The following is a 16,599-nucleotide window of genomic DNA, read 5'->3' on the forward strand; positions in this document are numbered from 1 at the left end:
CATGGCAAAGGATATAAAAGGAAGCTGCAACATCTCCATCTTGTCTTCAGTCCTGCTTCTCATCTCTGAAGTAACTTCTCTACAAACTGAAGCTTTGAACAAGGGACTGACAAGACCCATCCAAGTTTTGGATGTGTTCTAGAGGGACTTTATAAGCCAGCAAACTCACCAATGCTGCTAAGAACTGGATATATGGACTTTGAAATCTCATATATGTATCTGATTGCTTTGACCATTTAACATCTCTTCTCGTTTGTTTTTTTTCTTTTTATAATAAACCTTTACTTTTAGATACTAAAGGATTGGCTGGCAGTGTGGTATTTTGGGTAAGAGCCTAACTAATATTGATCTGGTAACGTAGCTGGTCCTTTAGGGATCAGAAGAACATGTTGTAAAATGAATAGAGTTTTAAATAACATCACTTTACTGGACCTAGTTGCTGATTGGGAGCCAGAGACTGAAATGCAATAAAAGGGTGCTGTGTAATTTCTTTTTAGGCTTCTTGATAACCAGTGTGTGGAGATCGGGGGGGGAATCAGGAGCACAGTTTGTGACTGGTTGGTGAATCTAGCTATAGTGTAAGTCAACAGTTTTGGGAGAATCTGTTCTCCTTTTTGCAGCCTGTGTTGACCTTGGCATTTGAGTGCGGACTACCCTAGGCACCTCAGGTCACAGAGGTTTCCTTCATGTTTGATGGTAGTTTAATATGTCAATCATGGAAGATCTCTGTTAACTCAATAATCTAAAAAGACAGTGATGGTAGCATATGATATGGTGATATTTTTACTGCTCATAGTTACTCTGCTAGACAAAAGAGGAGAAGGAATCAAGAAAGGAGAGGAAAGTTGTGGAAAAGAATAAGTGGAAAGAAGTCAAACACTGTAAAGGAAAAGGATATAAGTCAGCTGACCCTGAAGAAAAGAATGAGTGGGGTGAAACTCACTTTTCCAGCAAAGTGCCTTTAAATTCAAAAGCAAAGCTGCAGAAAAGTGCAATAATTGGCAGGAAGTTCTGAACTGAAAGGTTATAACTAGAGCTGGGTGTGACTTGCCATTTTCAAAGGAGAACTCAAAACATAACTACCACTATTTCATTTAGCTTTATGCATTGGATAAGGGACAGGGGAGAGGGTGTTCAACAATCCAGTTGTCATATAATCGGATCAACTGTTAATGCACTGGTACAAAGAACTCTGGATTGCTCGGTGAGCTGGGTGCAAGCAAACAATATGTGTTGTCATATAGCCAAATGTAAAGTTATACATCTAGGAACAAAGAATGTGAACCATAGTTACAGGATGGGAGACTATCCTGGGAAGCAGTTACTCTGAGAAAGACTTGTGGGTCATGGAGACCTGGGGGTAACAGTGGATAAAAAGCTGGATATGAGTCAGCAGTGTGCCCTGGTTGTCAAGAAGGCTAATAGGATATTGGGCTGCATTAGGAGGGGCATTGCCAGCAGGTCACGGGAAGTGATTATTCCCCTCTATTCGGCATTGGTGAGGCCGCATTTAGAATATTGTGTCCAGTTTTGGACCCCCCACTACAAAAAGGATGTGGACAAGTTCGAGAGAGTCCAGTGGAGGGCAACAAAAATGATTAGGGGGCTGGAGCACAGGACTTATGAGGAGAGGCTAAGGGAACTGGGCTTGTTCAGTCCACAGAAGAGAAGAATGAGGGGGGATTTGATAGCGGCCTTTAACTACCTGAAAGGGAGTTCCAGGGAGGATGGGGCTAGACTGTTCTCAGTGATGGCAGATGACAGAACAAGGAGCAATGGTCTCAAGTTGCAGTGGGGGAGGTCTAGGTTGGACATTAGGAAAAAGTTTTTCACTAGGAGGGTGGTGAGGCACTGGAATGGGTTACCTAGGGATGTGGTGGAATCTCCATCCTTAGAGGTTTTTAAGCTGAGGCTTGACAAAGCCCTGGCTGGGATGATATAGCTGAGATTAGTCCTGCTTTGAGCAGGGGGTTGGACTAGATGACCTCCTGAGGTCCCTTCCAACTCTATGATTCTATGATTCTATGGTGGGTAATCAGCCGAACATGTGCCCTGAGTGTGATGTTATGGCCAAAAGAGCTAATGCAATTCTTGGATGTATAAATAGGTGAATATTGAGTAGGAGTAGGGAGGTTATATTACCTCTGTATTTGGTGACTGCTGCTGGAATGATGACCGCTACTGGTGTGACCACTACAGGAACAGCATGTCCAGTTCTGGTGTCCATAATTCTAGAAGGATGTTGGAGAGGGTTCAGAACAAAGCCACAAGAGTGATTAAAGGGTTGGAAAACATGCCTTGTAGTGATAGACTCAAGGAGCTCAATCTATTTAGCTCAACAAAAAGAAATTGAAGGGGTGACTTGATCACAGTTTATAAGTACCTACATGGAGAACGAGTATAATGTGTTCTTCAGTGTAGCGGAGAAAGGTTAAACAAACCCAATGGCTGGAGGCTGAAGCTAAACAAATTCAGATTGGAAATAAGGTGTACATTTTTATCAGTAAGGGTAATGAACCACTGCAACAATTTCCCCAAGTTTGTAGAGGATTTTCCATTACTGGCAATTTTTAAATCCAGCGTTCATCTTTTTCTAATATATATGCTGTAATTCAAACAGCCATTAATTCAGGGAAGTCCTGTGGCCTGTGTTATCCAGATAAGAATGGTCCCTTCTGACCTTGCTTTCAGATTCAAACACTCCATACCTATCCAGATATAGTGAAAGTGTCAGTTTTGCTGAAAGGCTTGTCAGGTCAAAAGTTTCCTACAAACTTTGGCTGATTTTGAGTGTGAACATAAAATGAAATCAGTCAAGTTTGACATAGCTTAGAGTTTCAGAGCACATCACTAGTTATTACAGTATAATTACAGATTGCAGTTATAACTCCTTTTTCTGAGCCTCTCACTGGTGCAACCACTACTACAAAAATTGGTATTAGTGTCCCCTTTTTACAGATGTTGAACCTGAGGCACATCAAGGTGAAATTTGTCACCCAAAGTCACACAGGGAGTCTGTGACAGAGCCAAGAATAGAATCCAGATCTTCTGACATTCACTCACCTTAACCACTAGATCTGCTCCTTCCCAAAGATTCAAAAATGTAACAGTAGAATATATTCCTGTGATTATTTAATTTCATGACTTTTATACATTTAAAATATCAACCGCAGCACTGCATTTATGTAGCGTTATGCATTTGATTAGCTTTTTTGTTTTTCTAAAGAAAAAAGGAAGAGACAGTAGAATGAAATAAAGTGGTATCTCTGAATTTTATGCTTTGTCAAATAGCAGCAGCAGGAGGAAACCAACAGCTTCACAACTAAGCTGCAATAGAAATAGCGAATAATAATAATGATAATACCATCTCCAGGATTCTGAATAGCAGCAATGAAATTGACCAACCATGTTAAATTTACCCTGATACAGCTTGGCAAAGCTATGAGCAATAGCAGAGGTACTAGAACTGTAGACAGTGCTGCATTGATTTATATCTGATTCACATTTGGAATATATTCTTTATCATCAAAATTACAAGAAAATTTAAATGAAAATTTTTGCTTGCACGGGCTGTCCCCCTCGAGCATTTTGAGCAAGTATTGTAATAATACTATGGTACAAGATGCAGGCTAAGAGAAACACAGATATTTGTCTCAGTGGCATACTCTTGTTTATAAAGGAGAGGAAGAATCTGAGAAGGAGAGTACCAAAGGGACTATACCTGGTGATGACCTAAGCCAGCCGGATTTAGCAGATGGGGAGAAGTCTGACATTTCCAAAGATCCTGAAACAGAGTTAGAGACAGAGAAGCCAAGGGAGTCTGCAACAGAAGGTGAGTAGAGGTTTCCTCTGAGTTTAATGGTGGTCTAATGTTTCAATCATCATGTAAGGTCTCCATTAACTCAATAGTCTAAAAAGACAGTGGTGGGCAGAATATGACAGTGGTGGGCAGTTCTTACTACTCATAGATACTGAGCTAGATAGAAATGGAGAAGGAATCAAGAAAGAATAGGACATTTGTGGAAAAGAGCAAACTCTCCCATGTAGAAAGAAGTCAAACATTGTAAAGAAACAAGATATAAGGCAGCTAACCCTGGAGAAAAGAGTGAGTGAGGTAAAACTCACTTTTCCAGAAAAGGGCCTTTAAATTTAAAATCAGCTGAAGAAAAGTGCAGTAATTGTAATGAAGTTCTGAATTAAAGGTTATAAGTAGAGCATGGGGTGTCACTTGCCATTTTCAAAGGTGAACTCAAAACATAAGAAATATTTCATTTAGCCTCATAGAATCACAGACTTTAAGGTCAGAAGGGACAATATGATCATCTAGTCTGACCTCCTGCACGATGCAGGTCACAGAACCTCACCCGTCCCTGTAATAGACCCTTAACCTATGACTTGAATTATTAAAGTCCTCAAATCATGGTTTAAATATTTCACAGTACAGAGAATCTACCAGCAAGTGACTCATGTCCCATGCTACAGAGGAAGGCGAAAAACCCCCAGGTTCTCTGCCAATCTGCCTTAGGGGAAAATTCTCTCCTGACCCCAGATATGGTAATCAGCTAAACCCTGAGCGTGTGGGCAAGACTCACCAGCCAGAATTCTCTGTAGTAACTCAGAATCTACCCCATCAAATGTCCCATCACAGGCCATTGACATATTTACCACTAGTAGTCAAAGATCAGTTAATTGCCAAATTAGGCTGTCCCGTCGTACCATCCCCTCCATAAATTTATCAAGCTCAGTTTTGAAGCCAGGTAGGTTTTTTGCCCCCACTATTCATGCATGGGATAAGGGATAAGAAGAGAGTGTTCAATGATTCAGTGTCATATAATCAGATGTTACAAGTTTTTGTTACCCAAGCACAAAATTCAGCTTCAAAACACATTCAAATAAAGGCACATTTTGATTCTGATGGGAGCCCTGTATGTTGTTTTATATTCTGGTAATCCACTAGTCTTAATAACAACAACAACTCATTGCTACTAATTTAACAAAAGTCTTTACTGGATTCATAGTTAACATATATACAGAGCATCTGAACTCAGGTCGGTCCATCAGTCTAACCCAGTGGCTCTCAGCACACAGCTGCAGTCCATGTGATATCCTCAGGGCCATACAGGTAGCATATATACTGTGCGGATGCAGCCCACATGATAACACACAGAGAGCTACATATGCAACCCACCATGGCAAACAGGTTGAGAATCAGTGGTCTAACCTAAACCCACTGTCTCCCCCAGCTGTCAGCTCTCACACCCTGGAGATTCTATTCATTCTCTTAAAGCCACAGTAACCGCACAGACACTATCTCCAAAGCTCTGTGCTCTTACAATTTTACTGACAACTTGTGGGAATCACTATAGGGACTCTTTTGTGTCAGCAAAATTGCCAATTAACAATTTATTTAAGATAAAACTAAAAAGGCATGACTGTACGCATTTTGCTGTCCTAAGACCGGATGTGGCTTATAAGCAGCATGGCAGGGTGAGGGCAGTTTGAGAGAATGTAGAGCTCCTCTTTGAAGTTCCACAGCTTAAAGCACTGGTGGCTGAAAGTGAAAGAAAACTTGGTTTTAACCCTGGATGTGTGCCAGTAAAGCACGGCTGAGGAACCAGTATAAGCCTGATGTAGTTTACAGATCAATATCACTAGGACTAGAAAGGAGCAGCATTAGTTTCTAGCTGTGGCAAACTGCGAGACATTGGATCTAAAAATAATATTCTAGTTAACATTTTGCTTTTTTCCATTTGAATTCAGACATGATTTTAGTGGTCACTATGTCCAGAACTAATAGAAATTGAACTCCTTGCACTATATCATCTGTAAGCTTGAAACCTCAGTTTTCAAATAGCATAAAAATTCATTCTAACAGTTTAGGAAATACTGGCTGTTAAAAATTCATATGAGAAACAACTGTTGCAAAGACGCCTAGGTGGTGAACCAGTACAAATGCTTCCCAGGCCAGTCAACCTGTGAGAGTTCTTTTCCTGGAATCAGAGAAAAAAAAATTCTGATCCCTGAACTTCCTTGGCACTCTCAACCCGTGGCATAGTACACGAAGGTACTACAAATATTGAGCACTGCAACAACAGCATGCTGCCCTGGTGTGGCTCAGATTGAAATCTTCATACCAACTTTCAGCCTGAAGCATTTTTCAGAGCTGAGTAGATTTATGACACATCCCTAATTTTAATAATAAATGATTGATTAATAATTACAATAATTTGAACTTTCAGAGGACTTTTTGCCATAGATATAAAAACACTTTACTAAAATGGATAAGTGTTATTCTCATTTCACACATGGGGTAACTGAGGCATAGAGAGGTTAAGTGGCTGGTACAAATTTACACAAGATAACAGTGGCAGGATTGGGAGAATTCAGGTCTCTGGACACCCTACTTTGTATTCATTCAGCTTGCCTACAGCTATATCTGTGACTAAACTATAGTGCTGGTAGTAGAAGCTCTGTTCTGTTACCAGCCCCAAGTATACAAAATCAAGAGTCAGGACTCTAAAATCAGAATGGCTTAAATATCCTGAGGTTTTTTGTTTTTTTAAAAAATAGATTTGGGGTTCTTTTTATCTTCTGCACTTTGAGCCTTCAGAATTTATGTTTTCAAGCTTTTTTCACCAGTCTTGAGGGTAGAAATATACTTCTTATTTTAAATGAAAGCTGAAATTTGTGATTCCAGGAGCTGGCACTATAAGAAAAACAACAAATATCACAAAATTTGCAATAAGTCACCACATTGTTATTATAATGTAACGGGGAGGCCATCTGAAAAGTATAGGTGGACAGACTAAGAGATAATTAATTGTTTATCATGAGGGATATAAGAAAACAAGTAATAAATGTGGATAGGGTCTCATTACTAATCTGTCTATAAGACATGCTCTTGTTTATAAAGGAGAAATGGAAGTCCCAGAGAACGAGAGTTCTGATGAGAACAAACTTAGGAAAGGTTCAAATCAGGAGGATCAGGCAGATGGGGGAAAAGTCTGACACTTCAAAGGATTATGCAGGACAGCTGGAATCTCAGAAGATCCGTGAACCTTCAGGAGAAAGTGGGTGGATTTTTTTTCCAGAGTTTGCAGGTCAAATCCATTCGAGTTATTCTATAACTTCTACATTCTCCAGTATCCCCATGACACAATGGTGGGCAGCATTCTGCATTTCATTGACTCCTTTCACCCTCCTGAAACTGGAACCCCCCAAAGTGATCTTTCATAGTGTAGACTCTTATCCAATGTAAAATCAGGAATGTAATTTCTTAGGGACTTTTTATTTCTTGGTTTGAAAGCCCTGGTTCCATACCAGTGTTTGTTGTGGGTGTCTTGGGGCTAGGGTTGATTGATGAACCAAGATAGGCTGTCAGCCTTTGACTGAGGTGTGCTGTGCAACACAAAGATGTCCATAGTGGCCCAGTGCATCTGATTCTTCGTGTGTGTTGGTAAGAAGCGGGCCCAAAGAGTGTTGTGTGTGTTCTGCGTTCACTGTTCAAGCTTGAAAAGACAGGAAGTAATCTTTTTAAAAAATATAGGCCTGATTCTCTATTGCTCATCACCTCGTTTAGAAATTTACATCACTGCATTATTCTGATCTGATGGAATTTTACATCTATTTTGCATTATTCTGACTACACAAGGTACAGGAATCAGGCATAATATATACACATGGGACTTGGTCTTATGCCCCAAGCCTCCAACATGAGATGGGGTGGAAGTCCCCTAGCTCTTAAGATTTTTGACTCTTTTAGGCAAAAGTAGTGATGGGCAGTATGCGAGACATCTCTTAGTGGTAAAATGTGAATCACCTCAAATATTTCCAGCCAATTCCTTCTCGACCGTGGTCCATGATGGTTCTTCCTGTAGAAGCTGTGTACTGTCCTCAGTGGTTGCTCCTCCAACTCTTTCCAGATCCATTGTCTGTCCTCTTACAATCCATGCTTGTTAGACCAGCTTCTCCAGTCAGCACTATAATAAATTCCTTTATTTTTTGGCCTATGGTGCCTTTGGTCTGGATTACTTAGTCCTGAGAATGTCAACTCATTCAGCCCTTTTCAATCTTTGCATAGATTACTACTTCCATTCAGACAGAAGCTGGACCCAAAACATCCAGACAAGCCTATTTCAGTGCTTTGATATGTTATAGCAGCATAGTGGCACCACCATTCAGTGCACTGAGTCAATTGAAGTTCTTTGTAGGATATTTTGTTGGAACTTGGGCACCATATACCTTGGCCCTTTAATTCATTCTTTCTGTTAATGCATTTTTCCTTTCCAGGATGTGCTCTTCTTCTCTTAAGTCCTAAATCAGTTTTATACAATGTAATCCACCCTGCGTGAGTAGGAAATCCATTGTAGGATAGAAGGAATTTTAAGTCTCCAAGACTATGGATGCTGCATTATCCAAATATGGAGTGTGAGAGCAAAACAGAGAAATATACCCTGTTGAAATGCTGAAGTAAAAATTATCCCAATTTTCGTTTGCAGAGGAAAGCAAAAGTAGTCCTTCAAAGGAACCACCAGGTGAAGAAGAGGTACCACCAATTCCAGAGGGACAGACAGAAGGAATAGAGAAGCCGGTGGAAAGTGCTGAGTCAGATAGCAGCAGTACCCGTGAGTATTCACCTTAAGAGAGGACATCAAATTAAAAATCTCACTGAATCCTGAAATTTCTTTTGTTTGCCTACTATTGTTAGAAGTAACGTCTAAGGCCACTGTAGCGGACAGAGATTAGATAAACAACTATTTTTCTCTAATTTTTCAGCTTGTTCACTTTGTGTGCTTCACAGCACTTAACGTGCAGTCCAGTCCATTTTGCTTTTCCCTGGACAGTCTCTATCCCCTTGATTGTTTGTATTGGTGCGTCACATGACCACAGGAAAAGACCAACATGTTAACAAAGAAAGATAACGTGACTGTAAAACCACAAGAATTGACACTGACTCAGGTTGAGGAATAGAACCTGAAATTCATGTTTATAACCGACTACAGTTCCAGCTGACCGTATCCATTCAATGCACTAAGCTCCAGTAAGGAATTATCTAGAGCAACACAGTATTAGGAAGCCTTTGCTAGCACAGTGTCTCAGTAGCACTCTGCTTTATGGGAGGGAGCAAAGTGCTGCATGTTTGTACTGATTAGTCAGTATAATATTGTGCACTCAATATCCACTGAAGAAAGAAGCCTCAAACTTGGCTTTTTTTCTAAATCAAATTGAGACCTAAAGATCAAGTGAAGTTTGAATAAAGCTGTCCCGTGGCTTTAAGGTCTCAAAGTTTAAAGTCAGTGTAAGAGGACTCATTTTACAAACATGGACAGAAGTTTTCTGCTACGTGTATGGAGCAGTGAATTTTCAAAACATTCTTACCTTGGTTATTTAGAACCAAATTTTTCTAAACTTAGAAAAGCACATGCTATTCATTAGAGGCTATTCACAGAATACATTTCATAATACAAAGATAGATGTATTTTTAGACACTGTAGTGCATATTATTTCTTGGGAGGAAGGAAAGAGTTAATGTTAACTCACTTTTGCAGTTAGGATATTGACATTTCTACCTATCTGACTAAGGCTCTTTTTTCTGTCACTATTTCGGAAACAGAGGAAGAGGAGGAGCAGGAGGAAGATACTGAGAAACCCCCAGAGCCAGAAAAAAAGCCTGAGAAGCTAGAAAGGAAAATCTCAGAAACCTTCTTCTATAACTATGAAGATTTGTACTCACAACCCTTTGTGACCTCAGACTCTGGGATACCAATTAACCTCCTCGCTCTCAAGTATCCTCCTCATGTGGTATTATGTAGACTTAGAACTAGAGTTGTCTTATCTAAAAAGAGTCAGGCCTGACTCTGGTCTCACACCAGTACTGTATAATCAGGAGAACCTCCTGTGAAATCAATAGGCTTATAGTGCTGTAGAAGTGATGAGGGAGAGGTCAGAATCATGGCCAGTCATATTTCTGAGGTGAATTTAAACTTAAATCTTGAAACTTTATCTTGTAAGCATACAGTGCCAGACAGCAGTAATCCCCATAGGGCCAGACTGTGGCCTAACTTAATGCATCCACACATGGGATCATGGGGGAGTAAGAACCTCTTCTCCCCTCATCTTTAGCCAATTTACTGTTCACCACATTGTGGCTAGAGTGTAATGGAAAAAGCAGGAGCTGCATGCCCAGTTTTCCCTCATTGGACAGGTGAGTGGATCCTTGGCTTTGTCCCCATAGGTGTGAATCAGAGGAGTGGAGCAAGTAATCTGCAGCAGTAATGAGCTGCAGTATATTATTTCCTTTAGGTGTAAGGGAGGGGTAGGGAAGAATGTGACTTTCAGACGCACAGTCCACTGGGACTCAGTGAAGTGCTGTAAGAAAGCTCTGTCTCTTCTCTGCATCAGAGCAACTCTACACTACAAAATTAAGTCAACCTAAATTATGTCGATGCCACCACCGTAATTGAATCAGTTTTACACATCCACACTATGCTCCTTGTGTTGGTGGTAAATGTCCTCATCAGGAGAGCTTGCACCGCTTTAGCCAGTAACGTGGGGCATTGTGGGACAGTTTCTGAAAGGCAGCAACTGTTGATGTAAGCAACACAGTGTCTACACTAAAACTGCGTTGATCTGACCAAATTGACACCTCTCGCAGAGGTGAAGTTAAGTCTGTATAGTGGGCAAGTTATATGGGTGGGATCTATATTGTAGAGTAGACACTTACTATATATAGTTAGGTCAATGTAACTGCCTTACGTCAGCCTAACTCGGTAGAGTAGACCAGGGCTCAGACTGGCAGAGGGAGTGAGCTTGAAGGCTTGTCTAAACAGAGCAATCGTGTCTGTTTTCTAAAGTCCACTAATGTGTTCCACATTATTTGGTTGTGTAGATGCTGTTAGTGTGCAACAAAAGTTCTGTAGTGCACCTTAACATAGACCCTTCTGGTGTGCAGTATGCAAAATTGCACAAGGGAACTTTTGGTGTGCACCAGCAAGGTCTACACAACCAATTAATGTACAACACGCTAGTGTGCTTTAGAAATCATACTTCCTGCTCCATGTGGACAAGCCCTGAGACATTGCTTTGGTTCTGTCTCTTGATCAGATTACAGAGTACACTGTATACAATTTCATTTATATTTCATTGAAAAGAGAACATTAGGACAATTGAACATGAATTCTTAGAGCTCTAGAGACCAGGACAGGCCATAAAAAATGGAGTCTGATATGAAATTGGAGGGATGGTACATAAAACTTTTAAACATTTCATTTTATGTTTTTCACAATTATTTGTAATACCTTGATAGGTCTTAACTTCGTCATGGCACCAGTCTTAAAACAAACCAAAGCCTGACCAACAGAGTAACAACCACCCAACTCAGTGTTCCCACCGGAGTTTGCTGTAGTTTTAATATTGATACCTTTATTATTACATGGAAAAAAATAAACCTCAAGGTCTAGGGTCAATGCTTTTCCTTAATGAGCTATTTGCAGACACTCTTTTGGTTATGACTGCACCAAAAGGGCAAACCTGCTGCTGCTGGATAGCCGAACACTCCTCTATGTAGCAGGCAACCAGCTGGTGTTCTTGGACCTCAAAACTAAATACCAGAGTTATCTCCGAAGCAGCAGTGGTGGTGGAATTGGCATTATCACAGTATGGCTTTTATTTCCCTCTTTTGGAAGAAGATCCTTTTTTAGAGTTTAAAAACTTAAATAAAACATTCAGACTGTTTCACTACTATATTAAAATGCTCTGGATACAGTTTAACTGTTTTTGTTCCACACATCTATCCTGATTACAGTTAGTATTAGTTAAATGTTTCATCTGTTCTGAAATTCAGAATTTCAAGTACACCGGTAAATGAAGTGAAATGTCTAGTTTCCCTGTAGAAAAATCACATTCTGTGGCCAGATCCTGGAACAGTAACTCTGGTTTAGCAGCACCTTATTCAAGAATAGTCCTGTTGGATTATTGATACTATTCCAGGTGACTAAGACTATCAAAATCTGGTCCGATACTGTTTATTATGTTGTAAGCAACACTTCTTGGAGAATCATGTCAGATCCTCACATCTCCTGCACAGAGCTGGGTGATTTTTTTTTTTTTGGACAAATAATTATTTGAGCTAAAACGTGTTTTACAATCGAGCAAAGCTATTTGCAAATATGGGTCAAGTTTGGCAAATCATTTTGGCTGAATAAAAATGAAAAAAATTCAGGAGTTGAAACAGTTTTGACATTTTTAAAATGAAATATTTTTACTTTGTTTCAAAATTACAGTTTGTTTTGAAGTTTAGCTAGATTTGTTTTTCTGTTTGGCCACATCAGTGGGAAGAAAAAAAGAAAAAAAAAAAAAAAAAAGCTAGTTATTTGCTCAACTCTACCACCCTAGCAACAGCACATTCTAGGTGCTCTAAATTTGTGGTGGTATACAACTCAATATTTAGTTGAGGACAGCCAAAGGGGATATCAGAGTATAAGTGTCTTTGCTTTTTCTAGGTACACCCTAGTAAACAGTATTTTGCAGTAGGAGAAAAAGGATGGAAGCCAAACATCATCATCTATGAGTATCCTTCACTTAAGCCATACAGAATACTCCGAGGTAAGTTAAATAGGACTACTTTGATTTTACATGGATACAGCAGAGTTTATAGACTCCAGCAACTGGAATAATGTTACATGTTAGATTTTTTACTAATTATATAATCTTTCGGTACTTAAAAACTGGATACAGAAAACTGGTTATACTGCTACAATAGCCAACTGGTGGCTGACTCTGCTTTACCACCAGCTAAATAATTAGAATGAGAACTGAGCTCCCTGTCTTATTGATGTATTTTTGGTTTTTTGTGGGCATCTGTCCTTCCAGGTGGGACTGAGGAAGCCTATGCATTTGCTGATTTTAACCATTATGGAACACTACTAGCCAGCGTTGGGAGTAGCCCTGACTACATGTTGACAATCTGGGACTGGAAACAGGAAAAGATCGTGCTGAGGTCAAAGGCTTTTTCACAGGATGTGTATAAGGTTACATTCTCTCCTGAAAATGAAGAGCAACTCACCACATCCGGATCAGGACACATAAAGTAGGTTCACTGACAGCAATTGATGGGAAATAGGTAGAAAGTCATGGTGATTGACTAATAAAGATACGATTGTTAAGAGATACACAACAATGGGGAATTCTATTCTGTTTAGCCATACAACTAATGGAAATGATAAAGCTCATAAGATAATTCAGCCAGTCAAAGCTCACTTAGTTGAATTTTTTGACCCCTCTGCTTTGCAAAAGAGATCATAGAAATCCTAGAAATGTAGGACTGGAAGGGACCTCGATAGATCTAGTCCAGTCCCCTGCACTGAGGCAGGGCTAAATATTATCTAAACCATCCCTGATGTATTTGTCTAACCTGTTCTTAAAAATCTGCAATAAATGGAGATTCCACAACCTCCCTAGGTAATTTGTTCCACTGCTTAACTACTGTGATGGTTAAGAATTTTTTGTTGTTTGGTAATGGTGTAATGGAATGCCCAATGATCTTGCTTCGATGTTGATCTTCAAAAGTGTATTGGGAATGGAGAGAACTATTTAAAAATAAATATTTATGTCAACCTGTGTTCTAGCTGTTGGGCCAGCACATGCCTTTTCTCTGCATTCTGAGATCCTTTCTTGTTGGCCTCTTTTTGGCTTTGTGATGTGGGCTGACACATGCTGCTGGTCAGTTTTAAGAACTAATCCCAAAGTGTGGCCAAAACAGCCTATAAGAGCACTAAAAAGGAACAGCAAGAGGAGCCTTACTGAAAATATTCTTTGTAGATTGTGACAGGTCTTTAAGATACATTCTGTTTAGATACATTTTGGTTCCTGTTGTAATTAAAAATGGACCAAAACATTATGCTCTTTGGGGGTGGGGACCGCCTTTTTGTTGTGTCTGTACAGTACCAAGCACAATGGAGACCTGGTAAATGACCGTGGTGATCCTGCAATACATATAATAAATACTAATAATGATGAATCTGAATACCTTTGAATTTTACAGAGAATCAATACAAATGCCTAGATCCGAACCCATACCTGCAATTTAATTCCAAGTTGACTCTAAACCCAGAAGGGATTTGTTTTCAAGATCCAAACTGGATGTGGCCAAAATCTGATGAGAATTTATTGATGGTTGAAATCTCTCAAAATCAGATGAGACTTTTTTCATTTTGAGCTAAAAAATTAAAAACAGCTTGAAATATTTCAGTGCCATAAAATCCATAATTGATCCCTAGCCCTGATTTGATCTCAAGCATTGTATGGTTCCAAGACCTAACATAAATATAATCTGGATCCTGAACAATATACCACCAATGTAGGCCATCTGTAATTGAAATAGGAGATGATAGTTTGTTTATAATGCATACATTCTCAGGTACTTCTATATCTGTGTAACATTTCTGCATGCTTTGTTAGAAGTAACTTTGGAGACACAGGGCCAAATTCTGGGCTCACTTAGATTAATGCAATCCCACTGAAGTCCATGGGGTTACAGAGAATGGAGTTCAATAGAAAAGTTATCCACAGGATTTTAACAGGTGAGCATTCTACACTGGAGACCAGCCAGAGAGAAAAGTAGGCTTCCCCAGGTAAATATGGAAAATGTTGCAGGAGAGATATATAAATGGATTTAGCACCTATTTAAAAATTAGTCTCCTTATCTTTCCCTGCCCATATTTTTCTAGGGTTCTCATGGAAGTAGAAGGGAAAGTTTGGGGTTTTGGTTTGTTTTTTTGGGGGGGTGAAGTAAACTCCTGACTGGGCTCAAGGTGGGTTTGGTGACGTCATCTTGTGGGTACCCAGGTCTGCTGGGGCATTTCAGTCCGACACAGTAACAAAAAACCTAGATAGTTAAAACTTTATATGTGCTGAATGAGGCTAATTTTTAAAAACTACATATCTGTATATTTAAAAATAATTAAACAAGTAGTTTACACATTGGAGATACCCATTATACAGTGACCTTAGAACCTGAGATACAGTGCTTTCTAAAAGAATCTCAAGTGTAACTCAGTATGTTTTCTATACTCAGGTTCTGGAAGATGGCTCATACATTCACTGGGCTCAAGCTACAGGGAGCACTGGGCAGGTTTGGTAAAACAGCTGTGACTGACATTGTAGGGTATGTGGAACTGCCTGATGGCAAGGTGAGCAGAAAACAGTTTACTAATTCACCCTTTCTCCTACTCAGGGACTGATCAAAGGTCCATTAAAGTCAATGGGAGGCTTCCCATTCACTTCTGAATCCACTGGATTAGGCCTTCTATCAGTGCTTAATTTGTAATGACAGTGATGCTGGGGCTCAAGCAATTATTATACTTTCAGAACTCACACGGCAAGCTCAGAGGTGCCAGGCAAACCCTGGCACAAATTAAGCACTGCCTTCTATGTATAATCCAATAGTCAGCTGTGATAATCTAATACGGACATTAACTGGCAGTAAATTGGCTTATATTGTAACAATTTAAAAGTATCCATTATTATTGTGACTTTCAGACAAATAAGCTCTCTTAATTTAAAGCAAAGGCTCTCTCACTAATATCTGCACATGGATATGTTATAGAACTCATGTATTTCTCTTCACTTTCATGGAAGGTTCTCTCTGGGTCTGAATGGGGCAACTTGCTGCTTTGGGAAGGGGGCCTCATCAAAGTAGAGCTCTGTCGAACTGGACGTAGACCCTGTCACAATGGCCCTGTTAATCAGTTAGTTCTGGATGAGGGAGAGCTGGTCACTGTTGGAGGAGATGGCTACATTAGGGTGAGTGTTTTTATTTCCCTTCTACTAGTCTGGATGCATATTTGATATACAAAGTCTTGTTAATAGTTGGAAAGGGAAGTAACTCTTAGCTTAATTCTGTATTGGGAGTAGCCTATTGAGGGAGTTTCTCTCTCCATAATCTCTGTCTGAGAATGAATTTTGAGAAGGAACTGGGTAGAGGCAGATCTCTTTCCACAAGGTAGATGTTTGGATCAGATAGCATTTAGATAACTTTCTGTGCCTGCTAATGCTACAGAAATCCCCTCTGTGCGCTAATAAGTCAGAATAAAATTTCAATGATGTCTTTAACAAGTTTTATTCTTGCCCACATTATAACTTTTTTTTCTGTATAGCTTGGGTTTAGGATAGTCATTTTCAGGCCTTGTTAACATGTCAGATACTATTTCAAACAATAAACCACAGTGATGTTTGAAATTAATTCCTGATCACGTGAACACTCAAGACATGTGTAATTAACTAGAACCTGTCATTTTATCTCAAGGAAGTATCCATTTCAACTGAGAAACAAACCCTTGTCCATTAAAGAAAATAAATAGGACATCCTCAATTTAAAAACAAAACAATTTTTAAAAAAATTAGTTAAAATTATCTCAGGTTCTTCATCTGCTTCTACTTGCCAATTTGTGGGTTTACAATCATATTTTCCTTTTCTTTTGTTTTAGTTTTCTCCCCTACTGCTGCATGAAAGAGCCAAACAAAGGGAAACTGAGTGTTCAGGGGGAAAGAGGGAAACTGACAGACAAAAGTACTGTTAAATGCTTAAAATAAACCAAGTGA

At 39.5% G+C, this 16,599-nt stretch overlaps 1 protein-coding gene across 1 annotated transcript in view; it reads left to right on the forward strand.

Moving 5' to 3' along the window:
* Positions 1 to 16,599, forward strand: part of CFAP44 (cilia and flagella associated protein 44) — a 61,777-nt gene that overhangs the window by 2,563 nt on the left and 42,615 nt on the right. The window contains 10 exon segments of the mRNA XM_067546427.1: positions 3,680 to 3,832; positions 6,914 to 6,993; positions 6,995 to 7,070; positions 8,499 to 8,624; positions 9,614 to 9,785; positions 11,493 to 11,655; positions 12,501 to 12,603; positions 12,871 to 13,087; positions 15,074 to 15,188; positions 15,637 to 15,801. Of these exon segments, the coding sequence (XP_067402528.1) occupies positions 3,680 to 3,832; positions 6,914 to 6,993; positions 6,995 to 7,070; positions 8,499 to 8,624; positions 9,614 to 9,785; positions 11,493 to 11,655; positions 12,501 to 12,603; positions 12,871 to 13,087; positions 15,074 to 15,188; positions 15,637 to 15,801 (1,370 nt within the window).

This window comes from Emydura macquarii, unplaced genomic scaffold (genome assembly GCF_026122565.2).
Source record: "Emydura macquarii macquarii isolate MOO-44397 ecotype Brisbane River unplaced genomic scaffold, CSIRO-AGI_Emac_v2 contig_1119, whole genome shotgun sequence".
NCBI lineage: Eukaryota > Metazoa > Chordata > Testudines > Chelidae > Emydura > Emydura macquarii.